At 51.6% G+C, this 26,643-nt stretch overlaps 1 protein-coding gene across 1 annotated transcript in view; it reads left to right on the top strand.

Annotated features, from left to right (window-relative positions):
* Positions 1 to 26,151, top strand: part of MADD (MAP kinase activating death domain) — a 36,562-nt gene extending 10,411 nt beyond the window's left edge. Inside the window, exons 11-36 of the mRNA XM_090261697.1 lie at positions 40 to 143; positions 236 to 426; positions 785 to 1,041; positions 1,293 to 1,432; positions 2,467 to 2,568; positions 3,893 to 3,952; positions 4,309 to 4,411; positions 4,751 to 4,937; positions 5,033 to 5,183; positions 5,497 to 5,703; positions 7,620 to 7,673; positions 8,622 to 8,722; positions 9,198 to 9,281; positions 9,597 to 9,755; positions 12,326 to 12,434; positions 12,720 to 12,782; positions 13,007 to 13,127; positions 13,223 to 13,328; positions 14,415 to 14,525; positions 16,382 to 16,489; positions 20,087 to 20,251; positions 20,521 to 20,593; positions 20,731 to 20,837; positions 22,911 to 22,980; positions 24,813 to 24,859; positions 25,212 to 26,151. Coding sequence (XP_090117823.1) covers positions 40 to 143; positions 236 to 426; positions 785 to 1,041; positions 1,293 to 1,432; positions 2,467 to 2,568; positions 3,893 to 3,952; positions 4,309 to 4,411; positions 4,751 to 4,937; positions 5,033 to 5,183; positions 5,497 to 5,703; positions 7,620 to 7,673; positions 8,622 to 8,722; positions 9,198 to 9,281; positions 9,597 to 9,755; positions 12,326 to 12,434; positions 12,720 to 12,782; positions 13,007 to 13,127; positions 13,223 to 13,328; positions 14,415 to 14,525; positions 16,382 to 16,489; positions 20,087 to 20,251; positions 20,521 to 20,593; positions 20,731 to 20,837; positions 22,911 to 22,980; positions 24,813 to 24,859; positions 25,212 to 25,316 — 3,085 coding nt within the window. The 3' untranslated portion in view covers positions 25,317 to 26,151. The remainder of the gene's footprint in view (positions 1 to 39; positions 144 to 235; positions 427 to 784; positions 1,042 to 1,292; positions 1,433 to 2,466; positions 2,569 to 3,892; positions 3,953 to 4,308; positions 4,412 to 4,750; positions 4,938 to 5,032; positions 5,184 to 5,496; positions 5,704 to 7,619; positions 7,674 to 8,621; positions 8,723 to 9,197; positions 9,282 to 9,596; positions 9,756 to 12,325; positions 12,435 to 12,719; positions 12,783 to 13,006; positions 13,128 to 13,222; positions 13,329 to 14,414; positions 14,526 to 16,381; positions 16,490 to 20,086; positions 20,252 to 20,520; positions 20,594 to 20,730; positions 20,838 to 22,910; positions 22,981 to 24,812; positions 24,860 to 25,211) is intronic.
* The last annotated feature ends 492 nt before the right edge of the window (positions 26,152 to 26,643 follow it).

Raw genomic sequence — 26,643 nt, 5'->3', positions numbered from 1 at the left:
TTCTGTTTTATTTTTGTTTGTGTGCTCGTCGCTCGGCAGTGGCAGTGACAGCATGGATTATGATGGCTCCAGCTCTTCTTACTCCTCCCTCGGGGACTTTGTCAGTGAAATGATGAAGTGTGACATCAACGGTGATACTCCTAGTAAGTGTCCTTGGGGGCCTCAGCCAGCTCCGGGCAGCGTTTGGGGTTCTGGGATGGTGAGGCCTGTACCTACCCTGTTCGGGTTTTGGCAGATGTGGACCCTCCAACGCACGCGGCCCTGGGGGACGCCAGCGAGGTGCGCATCGAGGAGCTGCAGAGCCAGAAGGAGGCAGAGGAGCCGGGCCCCGCCAGCGAGCACCCGCAGGACAGCGCCCCGCCGCGCTCCAGCCCCAGCACCACCGCCAGCAGCAGCCCCAGCACGGTCACCCGCGGAGCCGGCTCTGTGCGTGAGGGCCGCTGGGACGTGGGCCTCGCCTTGGTTAGGAAAGCTGGGGCGAAGCTGTGGGTTTAATTTGTGGCTTTCTCAGACCCTTCCTGTCTTCCTCTCATAGGGCCTGTAGCTTAGAGACTCTGTGTTGTAGGTGTGAGCTCAGAAGGGGGCCATTGGGCTTTGTCCAGGCATTAGCTATGACCCCCTCACATAGTTTGTGGGGTCGGCGAACATGGGCGTCACAGAGATCTTCTCTCACACATTCCTTCAGAAAGGAATAGGACAGGCCTGGTTTGGCCCTGCCAAACTGAGAATACGGCAGAGCACCCTGGGCCCCAGGTGACAACTCTTCATTTACTGTGGCCTGTAGGAACCTGCTGCCTCAGCCGAGATGGACGACAAGGTAGCAGAAGGCCTCTCCAAGCCCCTGCCTGCTGCGCCTCCTCCCAGCAGTGGCAACGCGAGCGTGGACCGGCGTCAGACGGAAGCTGGAGAGGGGTCAGTGCTCCAGCGAACCTATGACAATCCATACTTCGAGCCCCAGTATGGCTTTCCCCCTGAGGAAGATGATGATGACCAAGGGGAAAGCTACACTCCCCGATTCAGCCCGCATGGCAGTGGCTATCGGTGAGAGCCTGGGAACCCTCGGAGACGGGTGACTGGAGGACCTCACTGCAGTGGACCCTGGGCGAGGCTTAGTCAGAAAGTCTGTGAGGTCTGAATGCTCTCGTGCTCCCGCCATCCCCCGGGGGTGGTACTCGGATCTAGGCGTTTAGGAATTGTGGGACGGGGACAGTGACTGCGAGGTAGCTTCAGGCCCGCATGCCCGAGATCGGGTACCCCTGCATGGGGCTCACAGGTGCCACTGTGCATTCAAGGGCTCAAAAGCTGCTGCGGCCCAACAGCTTGAAACTGGCAAGCGACTCAGACGCAGAGTCAGACTCTCGAGCGAGCTCTCCCACCTCCACCGTCTCCAACAACAGCACCGAGGGCTTTGGGGGCATCATGTCTTTCGCTAGTAAGTGCTTTCAGCTCTCTCATGCCTCTCCCATTTTCTCTGCAGTAGGGCCTGGCCGCGGCAGATGCCGCTCCTATCCATGGCCCTGTAGAGCTGGAGGGCTGGGTTGGCATTCCCAAGCCCCGGTTCAGAGTGGGTGGGGGTATTCAGGAGGTATTTTCAGGGGAGGTCAGTAAAGAACAGGGCCAGATTAAGCATTGTTTTTATACCTGGAGGTGCCAGACTATTTCAGGTAAGATAGGAGGTCAACTGAAAAATAATTATTATGTTAAAAATCATACACTTGTGCATATGATTTGTGGAAATATTGTGGTCAGATTTGATTTGGGCATGTATCTAATATCTTCTTTGTCCAATGAAGGATTTTCTTTTTTAAGACTTTGTTTATTTAAGAGAGGAGGGAAGAGAGGGAGAGAAACATCGATTGGTTTCCTCTCACATGCCCCCAACTGGGGACCTGGCCTGTAACCCAGGCATGTGCCCTGACTGGGTATTGAACCAGTGACCATTCGCTTCTCAGGCCGGTGCTCAGTCCACTGAACTTCACCAGCCAGGGCTGAAGGGCTTTTTCATGAACATGCTTTGAAATCTCCATGAGGTTGACTTCTGTGCATAGAGGATGTTTCCAGAAGTGAGACACGGTGTCAGTTAAAGAGCGGAGATGGACTTGGGACCAGAGGAAACCAGTGCAGTGGCTGATGGTGACTGGGCTTCTCCAGAAGCCAGGGAGGGGCAGCACCAGCTTCAGACTGGAATCACATTAACTGCCAACTTCCATGCCAGATCAGCAGTAGATGAGAGACTTGGATGTTATCCTGGGAGGTAGTCAGTGTACACTGTTACTGGGTTTTGAGCAATCTGGGCAGTGGCCCCTTCGTTTGCCCTGTGTTAGACATGGTCCTTGCTGAGACAGATCAGAGGCCCAGGGGTTAAGTTCAGAAGCAGAATGATGAAGGTGAAGATTCGGTCATCCGAGTGTAATGCTAGATTCTCTATCCCCCTAACTCATTGCTCTCACACCCTCCCCTTGGCAGGCAGCCTGTATCGGAACCATAGCACAAGCTTCAGCCTTTCAAACCTCACACTGCCCACCAAAGGTGCCCGGGAGAAGACCACGCCCTTCCCCAGCCTGAAAGGTAACTGCAACCCTCCCTGCCAAGCCCGGCTTCTCTGGAGATGCGTCAGGCCTGTGAGTGCTTGTCAGGAGCCCCGTGTGTGACGAATCATTCAGTCTGGTGGTTGCCCCTCATATCGCTTCTCACGGCTTTCACTGCACATCAGGGGCTCCTGCTGGTTTTCAGGTGGATACTGTCTTGTAGCTACAGAGAAGAGCCCGTTACATCATTCAGGATAGCGGTAACTGGGATCACTGCTGCTTCGGGGGGCAGAGGTGCGTAATTAGCATAGGGATCATCCAGTGCCACCAGTTACCTGCCGGGCTCCTACTGTGTGGACTCCGTCCCAAAGATATTGCCCACCAGTGGATCGTTGTGAAGAGCCTGGCACTGCTTATGTCTTGTGTTTTATTTTATTTTATTTCATTTTTTGAGCCTGGCAGTGTTTAAAGAGTTAAAAAGTCTCTTTCTTTTGCTTTATGTTGACCTAGGGCCTATGAGTGGGCCAGGTGATATTGGTTGGCTTCTTGGGGCAGTTGAGACATTATTTGATTTTCATTGGTGATCTCTGACAGGTTGAGGGGCTCTTCTGGATTTATTGCCTTTTGTTTCCTTCCTCTGGATATTGTGCTGAGATTTAATCATAGTAGAAAGCTAGGTGAGAAGCAGTTCTATGTATTTTTTAACTGACCTCCCTTTCCAGTGAGTAGAAATGTCAGAATCTAAGGAATGGTCTCTGTGGGGTGAATAGGAACATAGGATAGATGGGAAAAAGGACATCAGAGCCTCAGGGAGCTGAGGGGCACCATAGAGAATTCGCCGTTGGCTCGGTAGGTAAGGGATGGAGAGGTGTTGGCAGCCCTGGCTTTCACCTGATAGAGCCACAGAGGAGAACAATGGAAATACTTCCATTGCATGCTGACGCTTCACTTCATCTGCCGCACCTGTCACTCCCCCGCCCCCCATCCTCGCTCCCCCACCCCACTTCCCGCGGCAGCATCTGCAAGACGGGTCTCTTCCCTCTGCATACCCGCAGGCCTCTGGACCCCTGTGCTAGATGTGTCGTGAACACCAGGGGTCCCTCTCCCATGCATGTGCCTGCTCAGCACCCGAAGCTCCCTGTGTCATTCACTGGCTTTGAGAGGCCATAGTCGTAGGTACGGTCTTTCCTGGAGCCTTGGTTGTCTCCTGGTCACTTGGCTTCCGGCTCTGAGGTGCCTAAGAACCCAGGGTGTGTGCACTGACCTCTGAGAGGACACTCAGTTTATCTCACTTGCAGCTCCGTCGAGGGTTACAGGGGTTGTGGTATCGTGGCGCACCTACTAATTGTGTTTTTGTGTCCCAGTATTTGGGCTAAATACTCTAATGGAGATTGTTACTGAAGCCGGCCCCGGGAGTGGCGAAGGTGGGTCTTGCCTGTGAGCTGTGCATGATCTCTTTCCCCAGCGTCTTCTCTGCCCGCCTGAGGGCCACCCTCCTCGTGGAGCAAGCAGCATCACACGATGACCTGCCTTGCCCCGTCCCCTGTGACGCCCGTGCCTGCCCGTGGGGCGTGCTGCTGGTGCATGGGGAGTGACCTGAGTCTCCATCCCCACTTCCGCCACATTGCCATGGCTGGTCTCTTCCCCTGTGTGATGCCTGGTGCCAGCCTCGCCCGGCCCTCCCGGGGCATGGGTGTGGATGTGGCTCCCCAGGGCTCTGCGGACCCCAGCTGCTGGCTTACAAAAGTGATGTCTCTCATTCCTCCCTTCCTGGCTGTAGGAAACAGGAGGGCCTTGGTGGACCAGAAGTCATCTGTCATCAGACACAGCCCAACAGTGAAGAGAGAACCTCCGTCACCCCAGGGTCGATCCAGCAATTCTAGGTAATAAATGGCAGAGTTGTTTTAAAAGTTCTCGCGTAGAGGTAGCAATTCCTGTAGCAAACTTTGCGGGTGCTCACGAGTGGGGGAGCAGCTCTCAGTTGGGTAGACGAACTCAGTCCTTGCTGGCATTTCCCACTCTGGCTCGTTGCCCAGGGTGGGGACAGCTGTGAGGGGCACGTGAGCAAACCAGGCCGCCTGCAGAGGTGCGGGGTGCGGTGGGCTCGGGCATTGGGACACTTGGCTTTGTGTTTCGCCCCTGGAGGCAGACTCTAGTCTGGTGAGAGGGGGGTGCCCTGCAAAGGGGCTGAGGACCACAGGAGTGGCATGTGGAACCCACAGTGAGAACCAGCAGTTCCTGAAGGAGGTGGTGCACAGTGTGCTGGACGGCCAGGGGGTCGGCTGGCTCAACATGAAGAAGGTGCGGCGGCTGCTGGAGAGCGAGCAGCTGCGGGTCTTCGTCCTGAGCAAGCTGAGCCGCACGGTGCAGTCGGAGGACGACGCGCGGCGGGACACCGTCCCAGATGTGGTCAGTGTCTGGGGTTGGGAGTTGGGATCAGCTGAAGAGGGGTGTGGACACCAAAGGTAATTTTGCCCACTTGAGCCCCTGGGTCGTTGCTGCAGGAGATCAGTCGGAAGGTGTACAAGGGGATGTTAGACCTGCTCAAGTGCACGGTCCTCAGTCTGGAGCAGTCTTATGCCCATGCCGGTCTGGGCGGCATGGCCAGCATCTTTGGGCTTCTGGAGATCGCTCAGACCCACTACTACAGCAAAGGTAGGGGTCGTACCAGCGGGGCAGCGTGCCGTCCACACCTCCCCCACTTGTCTCCAAAGAAAACGAACTTGTTCCCTCGGCAGAGTTCCCCGTGCTAAGCTGTTTCCCATCAGGCTTTGGGATCTGATTCCCTAGTGCATGTTTATATGCGGTGGGTGTCTTTCTGACACGAGCAGTAAGATACCCCTTTCTATCCCTGCACTTCTTCCATTCCACATCCTCCTGAATTCTTGCTTCTCCCACCTCATTTCCATACTCTGATCCTTACTTACTATCTCTTTTGACCTCTTCCTGTATTCACTCTTTTCCTCAGAACCAGACAAGCGGAAGAGAAGTCCAACAGAGAGTGTAAATACACCAGTTGGCAAGGATGCCGGCCTGGCTGGTCGGGGCGACCCAAAGGCTATGGCGCAGCTGAGAGTTCCCCAGCTGGGGCCCCGGACCCCAGCTGCTGCGGGAAAGGGCTCTAAGGAACCGGACACCAGAAGTTTAAAGGAAGAGAATTTTGTAGCGTCTGTCGGTATGTATCATTGTGTTTGGTGTGGTGGAGGGGTTCTGGCATCTTAAATATCCCTCCGTTCTCTCAATTCATCCAGAATTCTGCCTTTCTCTTTCCCATGCTTTGCTTTCTAGAGAGGGAGACAGATCTGTGTCCATTTCTAATAGTACTTCTTTAAACTTCTCTGTCCCTTATGCTTCATTTACAGCTCCCCCCCACATGCATCTTTTTGTTTTTAAAGATTTTACTTATTTGTAGAGAGAGGGGAAGGGAGGGAGAAAGAGAAGGAGAGAAACATCAATGTGTGGTTGCCTCTTGCACGCCCCCAACTAGGGACCTGGCCTGCAACCCAGGCATGTGCCCTGACTGGGAACGGAACCAGCGACCCTTTGGTTCATAGGCTGGCGCTCAGTCCACTGAGTCACACCAGCCAGGGCCCCCCCCCCCCCCGCCCCCCATCTTAACATGGAAGTTTTTCTTAAGGGGCCCAGTAAGGCTTACTGCAGGGAGTCTGAGCTGTACTTTGGTCCCTCTTTTTGTTTACATCTGGATTCCTTCACATAGTGGAGAGGCCACATGAGCTTCTGGAAGCTACAAGGAAGTTTCTAGAGGATGCATGTTCAGGCTGTGAAATTATGATCATCTGGGTCTCTAAAGCCACTTTCCCCTCATGCGACCATTGCACTGCTCCTCTGGAGTGTGGGTGCTGGGCCTCAGGGTACGGATTTCTGAGTCAGCCTTTCTTTAAAACTTTCTTTACTGGACTTGATTAAGAGCTTGTTTACGTTTGGTGTTTCTCCATTCCCACTAAGGCAGGACCCAGTGACCTCTGGGCTCACCTTGGTGTCCCTCTCTCCCTCCTTGGCCTTGAGTCGTCCAGGTGGTCTTTCTCTTTCTGGTTCCAGGTCCCTGGGCCACATACCTCTAACTGATGCCTCTTTGCCACAACCCTGAGCAGGTGCTTTATGCTTTCATATATGACAGTGAGGAACCAGTTTCCCTTTTAGGGGCATAACACTTCTCTAGCCAGCAAAGTACTGTCCTAGAGGCAATGAACTCTGCCTTTCTCCTGCTCGAAGTGATGTCCTCGGAAAAGTAATGACCTGCACCCTCACCTAGGAATGCGGTTTTGGGCAAGTCACTTCCCTCTCAGTGTCTCTCTCTCTCGTCTGGGAAAGGAGAGGACTGGACCAAGTGGACTCTCAAGTTCTTCCAGGAAAAGAATTGCAGTGGTCACTATTCTCTCTTCTTTACCACCACTAAGATGCTGTTCTTGACATTTAATAGTCTCTGTTACCTCTGGTGGGTTTCCAGATACCTTGCTAAGAATGGGTCTCTCATTAGGAGACAGGACTGATTCAGAGGGTGAGTTGGGGTTTTTGATAGCAGCAAGGAGGGCGGCCCACTGCCTGTATGAGTGACCTCTGTCCAGCCCAGGGAATCACACGGATTTGTGCTCGTGCTTCTGAAAACCCTTTGGCTGCTTGAGATGGTCATTCGCCTTATCTGGAATCTTTGAAAATTGTGTTTGCCCGGCTCATCTGGCAGAGAGTGCGGTGCGGTGGAATTTTAAACTCATCCTAAGTTACATGATCCTGAGAGACTGCTCCAGCCTCTTTAGGGTCGGTTTCCTCTGGCCAAAATCAAGGCACTTAATTGAAGCCTCTTCAAGCTCTAACGTTCTGTAGGGCTTTTACTGCGACATTGAGGTTAGGGTTAGAAGTTTGGGGTCTTGATTTCATTAGTTGGGAGAAAGACATTAGATCTCTTGATTTTTAATTCGCTCCCCACCCCCAAAGGAAGATCTCTTTTTATCTCTTGATTTGTAATCTTATGCCTGAGACTGAATCGGCTTGGGAGGGGGGGGTGTCCGTTTCGTCTGACCAGCCTCTGACTCTGTCTGTCTTTCTCTCCTGCTTACATTGCATCTGGGGTAGAGTTGTGGAACAAGCACCAGGAAATGAAAAACCAAAAAGCTTTGGAAAAACAGAGTAAGGAACCAATGCCCCTTCCTGTTCCCAAGTCTCCATACCTGCCAACTCCCCAGGCCCAGTTGGGGCGGACTCCCATTGTCAGCCCCACCCCAAATTTGCTCTAGGGGGGTACTTGGAATGAAAGCAGGTAGGTGGCATGTGACTCCTAGGTATGTGGCTTGTAGGCTGCTTCGTCCCCCTCCCCTCGTAGCAATCAGGCTGTGACGGAGGCGTTTGCTGGACAAAGTCCCTTAGAACCTGGTTCTCGATTGCTTCTGAGTTGGTGGGGAGAGCATTGGCCCGTTTCAGTGCCTGTCATTGGCTGGTACCTCCCTCACCCACGAGAAGGCCTGTGGGCACAGTTGGCAGAGATGGTTGCTGTCCCTCCGTGTTGAGTCTGTAGCCTCCCCACTCTCTCTGGCGGCTTGCCTAGGCACGCTTTCTTGCTCTCTGTCATTCTGTCCTTCTGCCATATCATTGTGGGTGGACGGGGGAGGGGGAGTGGTTTTATCTCCAGTGTGGAAGTTGTGCAGTGGGGGTGAGCAGTGTCCGTGGAAACAGCTGGTGTTTCTCTCACTGGGCCCCTCCTTGCCCAGCCCCTTTGGACACCTTTGCTAGGAAAGCGCTGAGCGACCTGGAGACCCAGAAATAGTTTCAGGCCCCAGTGACACTCTGGCTCTGAGTGCAGTGTGGTGTGGTTTAGACACGTGTCTGTGGGGGGTTTCTGTTTCAGGATAATGGGCTCAGGTTTTCTCAGGTTGAGAAGATGGCTGCAGAACCCCTTGAGACCAGGCCTAATTTTTCCTACTTGGCTCTTAAGGCATCTGGAGACTACTTCCTTCAGTGGGGCCTGAGGGGGCAGTCCCTGGACGGGTGACCGGGCCCAGGCCGGCTGCTCTCCCACTCCCCTCCCCAGCCTGCCCCTAGCCTCGGTGTGCTGAGTAACGGGAGTCTTCCCCTACTCAGGGCCTGAAGTGATCAAACCTGTCTTTGACCTTGGTGAGACAGAGGAGAAGAAGTCCCAGGTCAGCGCAGATAGTGGTGTGAGCCTGACATCTGGTTCCCAGGTTTGTGACAACCTTGTTGATAATTGTGAGTGTTAAATGTGTTCTCTCAGAACACTTCTTGGAGTTAAAAAAAAACAACAACATTAACAAGAAACCTTGAAACAACATAAATATTCAATAATAGGGGAATGATGAAATAAGTATAATATGTATATCCACGCAATACAGCATTGACTGTATTTTTAAAAAAGGCTGAAATGAAATACACTACAGACTTAAGAGTGATAAATGTAAGCAGTTGGTTTATGGCTTATTTTTGTTTCCTTCTTCTTGCACATATTTTCTGTTCTGTAGTGAGCGTATATTTCTTTAGTGTTTATTATTGTTCTTATTATGTAAGTCATATATATTTTATATTCAGAAAAAAGTGATGATAGAAGGGTGGGGAGAAGGAAGAAGAAACAGTATTTCTTAGGGAAACGCAGTAAATTGGACACCTCCTCTACTGTGTCTGAGGTCCTGCCTCTTCTTTCAGAGGGCTGATCCTGACTCTGTCATTGGTGTGAGTCCAGCTGTCATGATCCGAAGCTCAAGTCAGGATTCTGAAGTTAGCACCGTGGTAGGGGAACACCACACCGACATCTTGGGGGGTGAGGGGTGGGTCTGAAGGGGACTACTTTCTCCTTGGAGGCTGTGCTTAGTGTCAGGTCAGCTTGGTTCCCATGGTGGAGATGTTTACCTGTCATAGGTCTTTGTACCCAGGATCAGACCCTGAGGTTTCACCTAGGGCTTCTCCTCCTCATGTAAACATCTTCCAGAGGCTCTGGCACACCTTGGAAATGCGATCCGTTTCTATGGCAGCGGAGCTGTCACAGCTGGGCATTTCCAGAGCCCTTCCCTGGGGACTATCCCTCACTACCTTTTTCCTTTTCAGGTGAGTAACAGTTCTGGAGAGACCCTTGGAGCAGACAGTGACCTGAGCAGCAATGCGGGTGATGGACCAGGCGGCGAGGGAAGCTCCCACTTGACAAGCTCTCGGGCCACTTTGTCTGATAGTGAAATTGAGACCAACTCTGCCACCAGCGCCATCTTTGTAAGCTCTACTTACTAACGAAAGGAGACTCTTTTTAATGGGCAGGTTGGAGAAGAACGAGAAGTTAGGAGGCGACTAGGAGTGAAACAAGTAAGGAATGGGTAGCCTCATACATTTGCCTTTAAAGAAAATGTTTCCTGAGGTTTGGGGGCGCTTTTAGAACCCTCCCCTGAATCATTGATGAGTTAGGCTCTCCACCCAGTCAGAGGGGGGCCTCAAGTCCTATGTAGCAATGACCCCCATGTTTAAAATCGACCAGGTGATGCCTTTGTGGCAATGTCAGGGCAGTTACAGTGGTCATGTAGTGCCAGACTTCCTGTTCCTGGGGACTAACCGAGTTTTATTCCAGCCACTTCTCTATTTACATAGTACCTTCAAATAACATTTCTTTTAGTGTATTCCTAACAGTTACTTGAAGTTTTTATTCATCATTAAACACCCATTAAGTGACTTACTAAATGCCAGATTCTGTACTGAAGAAACAGAGCTCAATAAGGCATGATTTTCACTCAAGAAATTTGCAATTCAGTACAGGGGGGACCCAAAAACCCAGAATTTATTTATAAAAAGTTGTATATTTATTCTTACATGTTTAAACTTCAGTCACCTTCAAAGTACTCTCGATTTGGTGCAATACAGCTATCAAGATTTTTTTCCCACTGCTCAAAGCAGTTATTGAACTCATTGATTTTGATGCCTTTTAGTGCCTCTGCAATTTTTTGTTTCACCTCTTCCACATGGGCAAACATTTCCCCATCTGGGGAAACGAAAAGAAAATCGCTTGGGGCGAGATTGGGTGAATAGAGAGAGTTGGGCACAGGGGTGATGCTGTTTTGGGTCAAAAATTGCTGAATACTTAGTGTGGTGTGGGCAGGTGTGCTCGTAAACACCCATCATGAAATAGGCAAACATGTTGAAAGAGTCTTCAAAAAAATCACTGAAGCTGAACACAGCCTCTCACAACACCACCAGCTGGTACGCTGATACAGATGGGTTCCTAGAACACTCACCTCGTAAAGGAAACCTGTACTACAAGGGGCCTGCCCTCCAGAAGATAATTCTGTTTTTTGGGGGGTCCCCCTCATACATTTCTATGACTAATCTCTTCTGGCAGGTAAGGGGAACAAAGCCTTTTGGGAAAAGAAGAACTTGCCCTAGATCACATAATAAGCCAATGATCAGTTAGAATTTAATTGATTCTTTTAGTCCTTGCCTTTAGACACCCTGCTTTCCAGTACATACATGCTACTGTAGGCAGCGAATGGTAAGCACTCTGATACACTTGCCACTTTATTAGACATAGTTGAGAATGGACATTCTTTACAAGAGCTCATAGGTTCTTTAGTATGTGGAGAGAATGGAAACGAAATTTAAATGAAATCAATTATTTAATACTGGTGATTATTCCCACTCCCAGGGTTTCCTGTATATGAGTTTCTAATAGAGCAGGTGACATCCCAGAGTGAACATAAGGAATAGGCTCTAGAGTCAGCAGATCCATTCAGGTTCCTGAGTCTAAACAGACCATTTTAATAAGAGTGTTTTAAGTCCTTCCAGTGCACTTCCATTCTGGAGGTTAACATAGCTATTATGAAATAGCAGTCTTGTAGGAGGCCATTCAGCTGTTCTGTCATTCCTGGCACCTCCCTGGGACACATTCTTGTCCTATGCAGGTTGGCCAGGACTCTGTACATTTGAGTTGCTGAGAGCAATTACCTAAATTTCTTGGCTCATAAAAGGCTGGCTTTGCAGGAAATAAATCATACTAAGTCAGTGTGGTCCATGGAACAAAGAATTAGGCTATGAACCAGGAGACTGGCATTTATACACACTAATTAAATATTGCCAATAACGCTTGATCAGTTCCTTCTCTGCTTATGCTTTTGTATACTTTGTGAAATGGGCATGAAGGCTGCCTCTACACAGTTGAAAAAATCTTTCTTCAATGAATAAAAAGCCTAATGTTGTAGAAGTGACAGATAAAAGTTAGTGATATTTCTAAGGGGCAGATATTTGAGGTGGTGGGAAAGAGGAAATTAACATTTATCAAATACCAACCATGTGCCACGCACTGTTAAGTGCTCTATATGTATGTAATTCCTATACGAGGTAATTATTATAACCTTCCTTTTTTCAGGTGGAAAATGAAGCTCAGAGAAGCTAAGTTTCATGCCTAAGGCTGCACAGCTAGTAAGAGGCAGGGCTTTGAACCTTGGACAGTCTGGCTGTAAAGTCAGTATTCTTTCTACTGCAACATGCTGCTACAGAGAATTTGTCTGTTTGTTTATTTATTTATTTATTTAGAACAGAGTCTTTTAGAGACTAAAGAGTAAAGATAAGTCAAAATGAAAACTTGATTGCATGTTTTGGGAGTCAGTAATAGGAAGAATGATTACCAGATTGACTTTTGGTCAAATCCTGGAGGCCAGCAGAATAGCAAGAGCAGGGCTATTGGAGTCTATGATGTTAAGGATGGGGACAGGTGTGTGAGCCTCTTAATGAGCTGCTTGGTTTATTTGCCCCTATTCACTGGTACCTTGGGTGGGTGACCTATTACCTCTCCTCTGTAGGGTAAAGCCCACAGCTTGAAGCCAAGCATCAAGGAGAAGCTGGTGGGCAGCCCAGTCCGCTGTTCCGAAGATGTAAGCCAGCGAGTCTATCTGTACGAGGGACTCCTAGGTGAGAAGCAGACCGGGAAGGCGCCTGTGCTGGAGGAAAGCTGGGCTCGGCTGGGGAAGAGGGTAGCGCTGAACGAGCACCTGCTGGGCTTTTTACTGATCTCAGTGCTGGTGTAGGAGGCGTTTTTATGTCTGAAGCAGGTGACTTACCAGGCCTGGAAGAAACAGTGGGTGAAAACCTTCTAAAAAGAGACTGGGTTTTGGTATTAATCCATAGCCTCTGTCTTTCTGTCTTCCTTTCTTTCCTTCCTTGCTACCACGGTCCTTCCTGCTTGCAAACTGGCAGGAAGGGACAAAGGATCGATGTGGGACCAGTTAGAGGATGCTGCTATGGAGACCTTTTCCATAAGTAACTGCCTTGCTTGTGTGCTGCGTTCGCCCCTCCTCCTCGGGAGGGTTGGGGCCTTGGCCTCCCTGGAGGCAGCTGGGCTGTGGCTCTGGGGTGGGGAGGCTCGGTTTCCTTGGCCTTGGAATTCGTAATGGCTCCTTCTGATCTGGAGTTTACTCTCTTTTGGTTGCCAGCTGTATTCCTTATATGTTCCATGCTTCCCTAAAAACCTCTGTTCTCCACAGGCAAAGAGCGTTCTACTTTATGGGACCAAATGCAGTTCTGGGAGGATGCGTTCTTAGACGCTGTGATGTTGGAGAGAGAAGGGATGGGTATGGACCAGGGTCCCCAGGAGATGGTAGACAGGTACGAGGCTCAGGAAGTCCTTGGGAAAGTTCATCCGCTTCCCAGCTCCGTGGTCTCCCACCTGAGGGCTGACCAGCCCCTGGTCTCCTGCGTAGGTACCTGTCATTGGGAGAGCGGGACCGGAAGCGCCTAGAGGATGACGAAGATCGTTTGCTGGCCACGCTCCTACACAACCTCATCTCCTACATGCTGCTGATGAAGGTAGTGTCCGTTTCACTTGTGCCCAGCTCCTGCGGACGCTGGAAGGACAAGGCTTATGCCTGTCACCTGAGTTCTGGGACATTTGAGACGCTGACAGAACATCTTACTGGGGCTGTCTTTCGGATGGAAAGTCTAAAGCTTCTCTGCAGCTCACACAGGATCCATTTTCTGAAGCTGACAGTGTTGTACCACGAAATGTTGTAAAGGGGATTGATGATTCCGTACCATTTGTTTATTTTGAATTTTCAGTGGGCTTCTTTTGATGCATAGTTTTAGGGTTCCAGGAGAGCTTCTCAGAGAATACAATGAATTTTTTTTTAAATGTTTTTAAGTAGTAGATTCTAAAAAGTTTAGAAAGGGAGCTCAGAATTCACTGTTTAGCACCAGCCCTTTATCTTAGGATTTTTCATAGATATAAAGAGAGCTACCTATTTAAAAAGCACTGGTATGTTCTGGTTTGCCTTGCTGGTACTTGGCTTTTATAGCTTTGGGAAAACTATGTTCCAGATAGAAGAGTTCTCTGAAAGGGGTGTGCAGGAAGAAGAGAGTTGTTCTGACAGTGAGCCTCTGGATTTCCCCTCTTCCTGTTCTCCCAGCCCTGAATGTGAAGGGATTAGTTGATCAAATACAGAGAATGTCCGCAGGCAGGCCCTCTTGGCCCCTTTCGCTTTCTGTGGTGTGGCTCACAACTCTGGCTGGGAAAGGGTGTTGATCTTTACGGTATCTTGGCTCTCAGTGAGCACACAGTGTTGCTGCTCTAAGTCATTGTGAGTTATACTCTGAGGAACCCGGAGGGCTTTGGGGGCCCCTTTAGGTGTGAATGTTACGGTATTGGGCGGAAATAGGGAGGAAGTGTCCCCTTAAGCCCCAGTCACTTAACTCAGAACTGCTCTAAGGGCCACTTGTCTGCAGAAGCCACCCCGAGACAGAACCAGGGTCTTTCTGGCAGAATGCACAGTGGCATGCCTGGCCTCATGTCGTAGAAACCCACGTCTCCCCGACAGTGGGGGACGTGCTCATGCTGTCCCTCTGCCCATGTCGAGAGGAGAGCAGTTCCCTTACTCAGATCCTCGTTTGACCTCCCAGGTAAATAAGAACGACATCCGGAAGAAGGTGCGGCGCCTCATGGGGAAGTCCCACATCGGGCTCGTGTACAGCCAGCAGATCAATGAGGTACTCGACCAGCTGACGGACCTGGTGAGCATGTCCCAGCCACTCCCCAGGCTCCCTTCCCCGGCGCTCGCCGGGCTCCCCGCTCGGGCCTGGTGGCCCGCGGCAGAGGCTCCACGCTGGTCGTGCTGGGCTTGTGCAGGTTGAAAACCCTCCGCCCTGAAAAGACAGCTGGTTCGCTAGGTGAGGCCTGCGTCCTCCTGTTCTGTGCCAGGGCTCTGTGTGCTGAAACTGCGCTAGGGCGGCCGGTTTCACGTGGCCTGTGGGCCCCCGGGGGTCCGCAGGGTGAAACATGTTTTCGTGATACCACTAACATGTTACTTGCCTTTTTCCCTGGTTGACGTTTGCACTGATGGTGGATAAAACCGCCGGTGCCTCGTCACAGCAGAGACTGTGACACTGAGCCGTGCTGGTGGCCAGGGGCCATCGTAGTCCTCACCGCCGCCCGTTCCCAGTTAAACAGAAACCAGAAACAGCTCCGTTTCAGAGCTCTGCCTCCCTGGGCGCCTTCCCCCATCCCTCCTCTTCCTCTGGGTGGGTTACCTTTACCTGTCTCTCTCCCAGCCTCCGAGGGCCCTTCCTTGGCCACTGTGACTTGTTTCCTGAGCCTGTTCCTTCTACAGCTCACTTCTTATGCCTCTGAGACTATCTAAATAAACGTTCTCTTGTTAAAAACATTAAAAAACAACAACTCAGTTTCACTTAATGAATGTCCTTGATGAAGCAGTTAAAATCATTACTTTTGTAAATCTGACTCTTGATACTACATCTCCATAATATTCTATGTGACAAAGGGAGAAGCTCACATGGCATTCCTACTGCTAACCAAACTATGGTTGTTTCAAGGAAAAGCAGTTGAGATGCTCTGAGCTGTGAGGTGACCTGGCAGCATTGTTCATGGGCCATTGTTCATTTTTACTTGGAAGGATGACTGACAAACTCAGCTTATTCAGACTTGAGTATTTGGCAGACTTGAACATAAAGCTTCCTGGTATTTAAAGACTTTTCTAATGCGATCGATAATGCTATTAATAAATGTGATTTTTTGGTATGATGCAATGTGTCAGCATTTGGAAGAGCTGTGTAACTTGGTGAAGCAGTGTTTTCCAGGTGACTGATGTGTGATGTCACAAATTCAAATATGGGTGAAAGAGCCACTCGGAATGTAAGGCAGAGCAATGGGTTTAATGTAACAAAGTACAAAATGTTCATTGATGTGTTTTCAGATTCCACATTGCAAGTAACTTTTGGAAACTGCTACTTCTTAAATTTTGGTTTAGTATCAAAGAAGAATATGCATATTTACCTGCAAAGGCCATTAGAATACTCCTCTCCTTTTCTAAATATATATCTGTGAGGCCAGATTTTCTCTATATATCCTAACCAAAGCAATATATCAGAACAGGTTGAATGCAGAAGCAGATATGAGAATCCAGTTATTTTTTATTAAGCCAAACTTTAAAGGTATTTGCAAAAATGTAAAACAGTGCCATTCTTTTCGTTTATTTTGTTTTGGGAAATACAGTTATTTTACCAGAAATATGTTATTTATATTACTGTGTAGTGGATTTATTAATGAATCATTAATTAGTTTTAAATGAATTAATAAACATTTAATTTTTTCAGTTTTAATTTCTAATACGGTGAATATATAAATATAACACGCATAAACATAAGCTTTTAGGGATTGTCAGTGATTTTTAAGGGTTATGGGAATGCGGAGACCACAGAGTTTGAGAATCCTTCCCTGGTGGCAGATGGAAAACAGATAGCACGTGCTAAGAAAGCTGATATGAATTTAACTGCTGAAGGGGGGACTCTTGGCCCAGAGCACCCTGTGAGAGGGATGTGTACGTGTCCCTAAAAAATCTCTCCTTCCCCAGAATGGCCGTGATCTCTCTATCCGGTCCAGTGGCAGCCGGCACATGAAGAAGCAGACATTCGTGGTACATGCAGGGACAGACACGAATGGCGATCTCTTCTTTATGGAGGTAGGTGCCAGCCCACGCCAGGGGCCCAAGGGAACAGTGGAGAGTCAAGAATACTTTCCCATTTGTCTCATGCGTCTCCCTGCTCCCTTTATCATTAAATTGTCAGGCTCTTATGCAAATGATGTCGTAGATTATTCCCCATTATTCCTTTTCAGTGTATTTATACGTACATAACAGATGATACAGTCACACCGTCCATAGTCAGAGCAACAGGACATGACATACACATCGGGGCGCTGTGCTCTCCTTCTTACCCCGTCCACCTCACCCCTGCCTCTGGTGGGTGACCACTTTCATTGGTTTCTGTTGTATCTTCTAGTTTTTTTACACAAACATAATAAAATGGGGACATCAATTCTTATTTTTCTCCTTTCTTAGCACATCATATCCACTGACCTGTACTCTGCTTTTCTCATTGCACACATCCTGAAGAGCTTCAGCATCAGTAAAGAAAGAGTCGTCACGTTCTTTTTACAGCCGTGCCAGAGTTTAGTTAACCAGTCAGGCTATATGTACCCTTGGTTTCCTTCTGGACTTCTGCTGTTGCTAAGAGTCTGCTCTGAATGATGCTGTGCCTGTTTCATTTCATACCTGTGCAGGTTTATCTAAGAATTTTCAGAAGTGGCATTGCTGGGTCAAAGGGAAAATGCTTTTATAATTTGGATGATATGACTGAATTATCTCCTAACATGTACTAGTCGCCCTCCCACTTTGCCGTTTTTTGTTTGTTTTTTGGAAGAAATTTGTCCTATGGAGTATCTCACAGTCTAGGATTTTTGCTGATTGGTATTAACTTGTTTCTCTGTGACTTGGATTTCTTATAAACAGGCAGTTCAGGCTAGAGGTTTGAACAGTTTTAGAGGCAATATTCTGGCCAGAACACTTGATGATGGCACCGTACGTTTCCTGTTGGCTCACACGGTTGTCTCTGTCCCCGGGTCTAAGGGCAGATGTGCAGCCCGATCCGGCCACTGAACTTGCGTTCTTCAGCAGGCCTCTGACCTTGCTGGTGATAGTTTTGCCATGTAGAAGTTTTTAATTTTTATGTAGTTGAATTAATCACTCATTTCTTTAATGGCTTCTGGATTTTGAGTTTAGCTTTACCTTGTCTGGGAAACACTTCATCTGCTCTTTCATTCTAAATGATAGCTTTGCTGCTTAGGGTAATCTTGGCCGTAGGTCCTTGCTTTTCATCACATTGAATATTTCTTGTCAGTCCCTTCTTGCCTGCAAAGTTTCTTCTGTGAAATCAGCTGATAGTCTTATAGGCACCCTTTTGTAGGTAACTCTGCTTTTCTCTTGCTGCTTTTAAGATTCTCTATCTTTAACTTTCGGCATTTTAGTTACGATGTGTTTTGGTATGGCCCTTTTTGGGTCTAACCAGTGCTTTCTGGACTTGTATGTTTATTTCCTTGACCAGATTTGGGAAGTTTTTCTTCATTATTTTTTCATATAAGTTTTCAATTTCTTGCTCTTCCTCTTCTCCTTCTGGCACCCCTATGATTCGGATGTTGGCACATTTAAAGTTGTCCCAGAGGTTCCTAAGCCTCTCCTTGTTTTTTTCAATTCTTGTTCCTTCATTCTGAACTGGTTGACTGTTTTTTTCTTCCTTATGTTCCAAATTATTGATTTGAACCCTGGTTTCCTTCCCTTCACCATCGATTTCATGGGGATTTTTCTTCATTTCACTTAGCATAGCCTTCACTTCTTCCCTTATGCATTTGCTATACTCAAGCATATCTGTCATGTCTGTGAGCATCTTTATCACCAGTGTTTTGAACTCTGTGTCTCTTAGGTTAGCTATCTCCTCTTCTCTTAGTTCTCCCACTGGAATGCTGATCTGTTTCCTCTTTTGGGCCATACTTCTCTGTCTCCTCATCTTGACAGGCTGCTGTGTTTATTTGCCTCTGTGTCTTAAGTAGAGCTGTCACACCTGTTACGTTGTAAGGAGCAGGGCCTTAGGTATTGTCAGTACAGGGCGACCCATTTCACCATGTTGTGGTGCTGTATGTGGGGGAGGGATCACAGAGGGAACAATGCCGCTTGTTCAGCACTTGCCCTTTTTCCAGGCACTTCTCCCACTTCCCGTATGGGACTGGCACCCCTCTAGCTGTTGCCCTGGCTGTGGTTCTCATAGTGGGTGGGTCCGTGCACATTCTGGGGCTGTGGGAACCTGTAAACAAGCAGACTCTGCTGAGAGACCGGCAGTTTCTTCCTCTGCCCCAACCCACACTGGTTTGCACAGTAAGAAGCAATGAGGCTTGATTTTCCCCAGTGCTGGGACTGTGAGCTACGCAGTCTGGTCTAGTGCTGGGAGCTCTCCCCAGGTGTCCCCCCTACATTTTTAAATGTGTGATGGCGCTTTCTGCTGGAAGGCCACAGCCACTGTTGCTGCCTCCATACCACATCCTCTCCGCCGCGGCTCCGCCCCTCCTACCTGTCTGGATGAGTATTTCTTCTTTATATCTTTGTTTGTTGGACTTATGATTTTCTGGAGCTTCTGGTTGTCTCCAGTTCTGAGGTAGTTGTGTTCCTTCTTGGTTGTGGAGGGAGACACAGTGTGTCTACCTGCGCCTCCATCTTGGCCGGAAGTCAGGGTCATAATAATTATTATGATATTTCTTGAATCATAATTCTGTTGTTTATTAAGCAGCTAACACTAGGGTACTTTCTGTGTGCCTGGCTCTATTCTAAGCAGCTTATGCACATTAACTGATTTAATCTTCACAATAACTCCATGAAGTTTGTACAGAGGAGGAAATGGAGACACAGACGAACTTGCCCCAGGTGGTCTTAGACCTGTGCTCTTAACCATTGTGCTTCCAGGCCTGCAGTATTAATTGAAGCCATTGAACAGATACCTTTACCTGAGGGAGACCACTGAACAAGAAGAGAATGTGAAGGAGGACTTTGTTTTTTCTTTTACAGCATCCTGTGTTGTGTAATTTTTTGGCAATAAACATTGTCCATATGTCACTTGTTATAATTAATTTAAAAGATTCATGAAGAGCTAGGCTCGGCCAGGATTAGAAATGTGTTGGTTCCATTTTTTTCCTCCTTGGTTAGGCCTGCCATAATCCCCTGCCTTGCGCTCATCAACAGAGGCAACTCCTGAGGCTGTGAGAGGCAGGTGTGAGCTGTTTTCTGAGTGCTGTAAATCCAGAGCACCGCCGGGCTGGTGTGACTCCGTAGATTGTGTGTTTGCCTATGAGTCTAAAGGTCACCGGTTCGATTCCCAGTCAGGGCACGTGCCTGGGTTGTGGGCCAGATCCCCAGTTGGGGGTGTGCTAGAGGCAACCGATGGATGTATCTCTCACACACTAATGTTTCTTTCTGTCCCTTCCCCGCCCTCTAAAACGAATAAATAAACCCAGAACATGTAAGAGGCAAACAACATTAATGGAAGTGAAGGGCGAGCCTCCTTCCTGCTTACAGCTTCCTTTCAGTGGCTCGTCTTCTTTCAGTGACCCTAGTGGCCCAGGGGTCAGCAGCTCGGTGCGTGTGTCTCCATCTAAGGAAGGCCACAAGCGTAAGTCAGAGGCAGGGTAGTGCGGCCGGGGTGCGGGGGCTGCTGAGCTGCCCGCTGCCCCCCTGCAGGTGTGTGACGACTGCGTGGTGCTGCGCAGCAGTGTTGGCACCGTGTACGAGCGCTGGTGGTACGAGAAGCTCATCAACATGACCTACTGTCCCAAGACCAAGGTGCTGTGCTTGTGGCGCAGAAACGGCTCCGAGACCCAGCTCAACAAATTCTATACCAAGAAGGTACCTGTGAGCTCTGTTTGGGGTGGGGGGTGGGCGTCGAGGGCAGAGCATTGAGTTTCTTCGGTGGAAGTTAAGATTCCTACATCTGTGTCTGGAGCCCTGCTTTCTGCCTGTGGCTGTCGTGTGGGATCCGTGAGGCTGTCTCTGAGGTCCGGGTGTCGGCCCAGGCCGTCAGCAGCCTCTGTGGCGTGGAGGGCGGGAACGTGGCAGGCCCGTGCGACAGGCAGTCGTGTCCCCCCACCCCCCCACCCCCACCCCCCGTGCTGCAGTGTCGGGAGCTGTACTACTGCGTGAAAGACAGCATGGAGCGCGCCGCCGCCCGGCAGCACAGCATCAAACCCGGTGAGGAGAGGGGTTGCTGAGCGCGTGCCTCCTGTTTATTTCCATCCGTCCTCACGAGGGTCAGAGGCCTGGCGAGGACGTCGGGCAAGGGGCGTCCCTGCCTCCCCGCTAGCTGACGCCCTCCTCCCCCACCACAGGGCCTGAACTAGGTGGCGAGTTCCCTGTGCAGGACATGAAGACTGGTGAGGGTGGCTTGCTGCAGGTCACCCTGGAAGGGATCAATCTCAAGTTCATGCACAACCAGGTAGGTACAGGTGGCAGCTCGAGGCTTCCTAGCCCTCTTGTTCCAGCTGCGATAGGGATCCGTGCCCGGGTCCCCGGTGCTTTCCCAGGGAGCGTGAGACAGGGCCTCCGAGGCTAGTGGGGGAGCTGGAGCGGCCGGAGCAGGGAGAGGTCAAGAGAGGAGGGCGCAGTGACACTGACAGGCACCTCGAAGGTGCCTCTGTCCTTAGACTCGTTAGACTCGGCACAGTGTGAGGGGGAGCGTCTCCCTCGGCCCTTCGCACGGTGTCTGCCTTCCCTGTGCCCGGGGTGTGCTTTCGCTTGGTGGTTTCGCTTTGAGAGTCTAGACCAGCTGATCTCATGTGTATGCATGAAGTTTGTGTGCGTGTGTGAGAGAGCCGCTTGTATCTGTCCCATCTGGAGTGTGTGGTTGCTTTTTTCTCCGGCTGATTCTTCTTGCTCCTCTTTTCCTTCTTTCAAGTGTCCCCACTCTGTCCCTGCTCCAGACCCCACGCCCCTTCTTTTGACTGGGGAACACTTCAGGAGACATCTTTCCCTCATTGTGACCCCACAATAGGAGCTGACTTTCTTCTTTCTCTTGGTCATTTAACTCAATGTTACTTTTTCTCTCAGTGGATAATTAAGCTAATTCCTTTCTGCGGCCAGTGCATCCTCCCAGGTCCACTCCCAGTTCTGACTCTTCACACAAGTGCCTTCCCTCCCCCACCCCCGATACACTGGTTCCCCTCCCGAGCTCAGAGGCAGATCCGAGTGTGTGCAGCGCCCCAGCCCCGGCCCCGGCCAGGCGCAGATCCTCGGGGGAGGAGAACATCTGGACTCTGCCTTCTCCCTCCACTTGCCGTTTTAGTTCCCCTTCAGGAGTCTAGGGCAGCGCTGCTGTGATGGGCAGCAGTTGCCCGTGCTTCTTGGCAGTGTATTCTCAGTAGTGTATTTACTATTGAAAACATTAGCATTTCCAACAGTACACTGACAATAGTGTACACAGCCCGAAGACAGGTGTCCCTGAGTACTTCCCTGGACCATGAGGGGCTGGCACTTCTTGGGGAGCAGGCTCCTGACCATATTTTAGTGCTGTGGCCTCCCTGATGCTTCACCTTCTTAAGACAAGATCTTGTTAGCACGCGGGTGCCCTCTCCTGGGTCCCACCCTCGGTCTACAGCCCCTTGGGACAGACCTCACGTCTGACTGTTACAAAGCACATGTGGGCTGGTCTGGAGTGGAAGGCTTTGCCCCCGAAGAGAGATCCCTCAGAGAGGGGAAACAAGACCCTGCCTGACAGTGAGATGAGAGCCGTGGGGTCTGCCTTCTGCCCCACAGCAGTCTGCTGGAGTTGAGGGAGCCAGGGATCCCCCGGAGAAGTCGCGCGGTTGGGCTCACATGTGGGAAAAGCATGGTCTTCAGAGTCAGGACTGACTTGGGTCCAGAGCTCAGCTTCGTCATTCACGGGCCAATAAACGTTCTGCTCTTCAGTGTCCTCACCTATCCAGTGCAGGTAGTGCCCTGCCTGTGCTGCAGGGCTGGAAGGTTTGCACCTAGCGTTTGTAGAGCCATAGTTGGGGCTCCTGGTGGTAGCCGTTGTCACCGCCTCGTGCTTCTTGGGAGCGCCCGGATCCCGTGTCAAGGAGGATAGCCACGCGTCCGCCCCAAGGACAGTCTGAGGGGAGCTTTGCGCCCGTGCCAGCCCTCTGCGCCGGAGGAGGATGCATGGAAGGGTAGAGAGCCGATGGGCCGAGAGGGGGGACCCCCTGGGCACAGTGTCCCATAAACGCTGCCCTGGACACAGGGCGCGGGCGGGCAGCCCAAGCCAGCAGAGGGGCCTTCGGGGTGGGTTTGACCATTACAACTAACGCCTTCATTTCTCTCCCATGCTGTCTCCTCCGGCCAGGAGCGGAAGGTACATGCCCTTTCTGCCTTCTTCGCTTCTTAGCGCTTGGAGTTGTGTGTGTGTGGATCCTCTGTCCTCCCCTTGGGAACTAGGTTTTCTGTGTGGGGTGGGGCTAGAGCTGGGAGAGGGGGCTCTGTGGGGCAAGGGGGAGCCTCTGGGCCTTACCCCACCTCCCTCCCTCTCTTGCAGGTTTTCATAGAGCTGAATCACATTAAAAAGTGCAATACAGTTCGAGGCGTCTTTGTCCTGGAGGAATTTGGTAATTACACTATTTTGCTCTTAGGTCTGGACTCACATGGCAGTAACTCAAACCTCGGAGCTCCAGAGGAGGGCTTAGAGGCAGAGAGAAGAACTGCTGCAGAGAGGTCTAGAGGGGCAGGGGTGATAGGGAATAAAAGAGAACCCTGAGATGAGAGAGGGGAGAAAGAAGAGAGACAGTGGGGCTTTGGACAGTGGGGTTAGAGTTTAGAGGGGGCACTAGACAGGCTCCCAGAACTAGCACCAAGTTCCCTTGCTTGGCCAGTCAGTGGTCAGACAGTTCTGGGGCAGAGCAGACGGGCGATCCGCATGCTCTGCTGCATTCACGTCGCCTGCTGTGACCCTCTCAGTAGCCCAGTGTGCCCTCCAGGGACCCTGGTGCCACTCGGGTGTCCGCTGCGCCGCTGGGCGAGAGGAGCGCGTGCGGTGCCAGGCAGACTCTCTCCGGAGGGCAGCGGAGCTGAGCCGGCCTCAGAGGCAGGCGGGGCAGCTGCGGCTGGACGCTGGGAGCCACCTCCCCCGGCCAAGGCTGACGTCAGCGTAGTGGGTTCTCACCCTGGGGCTTTGAGTTCCTGCTGTGTGTGTGCTTCATTCTCTCGTGCCCCTCATCGCTGCTATGAAAACCTTCGTTCTCCAGCAGGTAAAGTGACTTCGCTCAGCTGGTGCTGGCTCTCCCTGGGGCCCTGACGCCGGCCCTGCAGGCGGGGGGCGGACTCCCTGCCACCAGCCCAGCTGCTTACATTGCCAGTTCGTCTCTTCCTTTCTGTGCCCACCCTTTTCCTTCCCAACCTCCCTCCCCGCCTTGCACTGGCTCACCAGTTCTGAGTTTTTGTCCCCTTGTGTGCACCCTCTCTCTTCTGCCAGAGAGTTATTTGGGGGAAGCTTCCGACTCAGGAGAGGACCTGGGTGTCTTGCTCCACCTTTGATGAGTTTCTTCCCTGTTAACCCTGGGTCCCCCGAGTTTACCTCCCAGGGTCAGAAGGAGGTGTGGCCAACCCTCATCATACCTTTCTGGCCCCCAGGGGGTGTCATGCCCCTCTTCTCCCACGTCCAGGGGCCATGATGGCGGCTGAGCCGGGGCCTTGCTCCTTCCTCTGGCCAAGCAGAACCCTGCATGGCTGGGGCAGGGCTGACCTTTAGTCTTGCATCTTGGGCTGTGGACGTGTGTGTATTTTGCCTGATGCTCCTGTCACATCCTCCCGGGTGCTGTGCTCGCCTGTCTCTTCTGCTCGGTGTGTCTGCTCCAGGGCCCTCTGACGCTCCCCCTCACACACGCGGGCCTGGGCCTCTCCTGCCGCTTAGGGAAGGAAACGTGCCAGCCTGGTGGGTTTAGTGTCATGCCACTTCCTCACCCAGCCTCAGGACCCTCTGTGCAGGGGCGAAGAGTGCAAGGAACAGTACTTAACATGACCAGAGTCCCGGGCTGGTCACGGGGTTGAGTTCTCGGGCATTTCAGCAAGGCGAGGCTCAGCCGGACAACTCTTCTCTCATCCCCAGTTGGGAGCACCCTGCTGTACTTCTCAGGCCCTGGCCAGTAGCAGTGGCCAGGCTGGTGAAAGACCAATTGAATTCCCTCTGGTGCTGGGGCTCTCAAAAAAGGGGGTGGAGTCACAGCCACCCAGCAGGGAGCCCTCAGAGGCCGGGGGTCTGGGGATGTGTCCTCTCATGCTGCAGGGGCTGGACAGGCTGTCCTAGCCTGAGCTGCTGCAGTCACCGGGAAAGGCCACCAAGGGGAAGGGAACCGTGGTGCCAGGCGCTGCCGCCTGGGGGAGTGTGGCGCCATCGCACTTAGTTTTGAACTTTCTGTTTTGTCTCTTGCCCGTCCGGTTTTAGTTCCTGAAATTAAAGAAGTGGTGAGCCACAAGTACAAGACACCGATGGTGAGTGTGTGTCTCGACCCTGCGGGCCGGTCTGCGCAGGGCTCCCTGGGACCTCAGACAGGAGTTGTTGCAGGGCGGGGGGTGGCTGCTGCCCTCTGAGAGCCTAGGGGCGATTAGGAATGATTGGAGAGGCAAATTTGGTCTAGATGCCAAAGATTCGCATGAAGGTTAAACAGGTCTACGGCCCTGGGGGAGAGACAGACGGGTCCTCTCTCCCACTGGCAAGCTCCGAGGCCTGGCTTAGGCCTGGGCCCAGTGTTAGGGCAGGAGTTTCCCGCTCAGTGGCTCTCCAACGTATGACCGTGCGGGGATCTCAGTGATGTTGATCTGTCTGCTCTTCTCTCCCCGCCAGGCCCATGAGATCTGCTACTCCGTGTTGTGTCTCTTCTCGTACGTGGCTGCAGTTCGCAGCAGTGAGGAAGATCTCAGAACCCCACCCCGGCCCGTCTCCAGCTGATGGAGGGGGTTAAGGCTGCCCCAGCCCAGGGGATGCCCCTCACCTCTTGCTGTTCCCGGCTGCACGATGCCGCTGTGACGAGCAGTGGATGACGCGTGTATGTTCTCTGCAAGCCCCTCGCGCAGCTCAGTTGGTTCCCAGTTATGTGTTGCTGTCAGTGTGTCTTAGTGTGTCCATCACAGGGATGAGCTAGTCTCTGCTACCTCCTCCCTCTTCACTCCCTCAGGGCTCAAGAGTGTGTGTGTGTGTCTCTTTGTTGGGCCAGTGGCTTCTAAAAACTCTTGAGTACAGGCCAGTGAGAGTCCAGGGCTACGTGTCCTTGAGACATTTGTGTTGCGGTTCCTTGCCCTTGGCCTTTTGACCTTGCACCTGGAGCAGTCCCACTCAGTGGGGAGCCAGAGAAGCATGAGGCCTGCCCTTCCCAACGGTGGCTGGGCCCGGCGAGGGGGGAGAGTCACAGGGCAGCAGAGTGGGTGGCAGCTTCTCTGCTCCCTACGCGTTTGCTAAGCTGGCAGCTACGCCCGTGGCCTCCAGCACTGCAGCGGGGCAGCTACCTCCCCACAGCCTGCCTCGCCTGAGGCAGACCAGACCGGGCGCTGGGGGCCAGGAGCCGCCCAGGGACCACCGGCTGCCATGCCCAGGCACTGAAGGCATGGGAAAGGGTCAGCTTCAGCGTGCACATCCCTGTCTCCAGGCAGCATCTCCTGGCACTGGGTGCCAGAGGAGGAGATGGCCTGGGGTGCGCAAGAGTTGGTTGTATATATTTATTTCAGCTCCGCGTTATTTATAGAAAATGTACAGACATGTGAATGTGAAATAAATGTCCTTAACTCTCCTTGGGCTCCTGGCAGTAAATGATACCTCCTCTCAGCCTGGGCCTGGGGAAGGCTGACTCTGGGCTCGACGGAGGCACCTCCAGTCTAAGGAAGCAGGGAGCTGAGACCCTGCCCACCTGAGCCCTGGCCTGCTGAAGCCACAGCCTCCCACCCTCACTACCCGCCAATTCCACCCCACCCTCACCCCCGCTGCTTCCTGGACTCCCAGAGAGAGGTTGTGGGAGGGGGCTGCCTTCCCTGTGGTTTCCACCCCCCACACCCCCCCACCCCCGCCCTGGGGCCTGCAGAGGACTGCTGTGCTGTGAATTGGCCACTAGAGGGGGGCAGCCAAACTGGCTGAGCCCTGAGCAGCAAGGAACTTAGCAGGGAAGGAAAACCCAAGGCTCCTGTTGACTGCCAGTGTTCCTTCCAGGTGTGATCCAGAGAGGGCTGTGACTTTAGCCAGGACCTGGAGCCCAGAGCTCTGGGATCCTGGCCAGGAGTGTCTTGGG

The sequence above is a fragment of the Furipterus horrens genome, unplaced genomic scaffold (genome assembly GCF_987537825.1).
Source record: "Furipterus horrens unplaced genomic scaffold, mFurHor1.1.pri manual_scaffold_2, whole genome shotgun sequence".
NCBI classification, from domain to species: domain Eukaryota; kingdom Metazoa; phylum Chordata; class Mammalia; order Chiroptera; family Furipteridae; genus Furipterus; species Furipterus horrens.
Note: the sequence above shows the minus strand (reverse complement) of the source record. Positions and strands in the feature narration are given on the sequence as shown.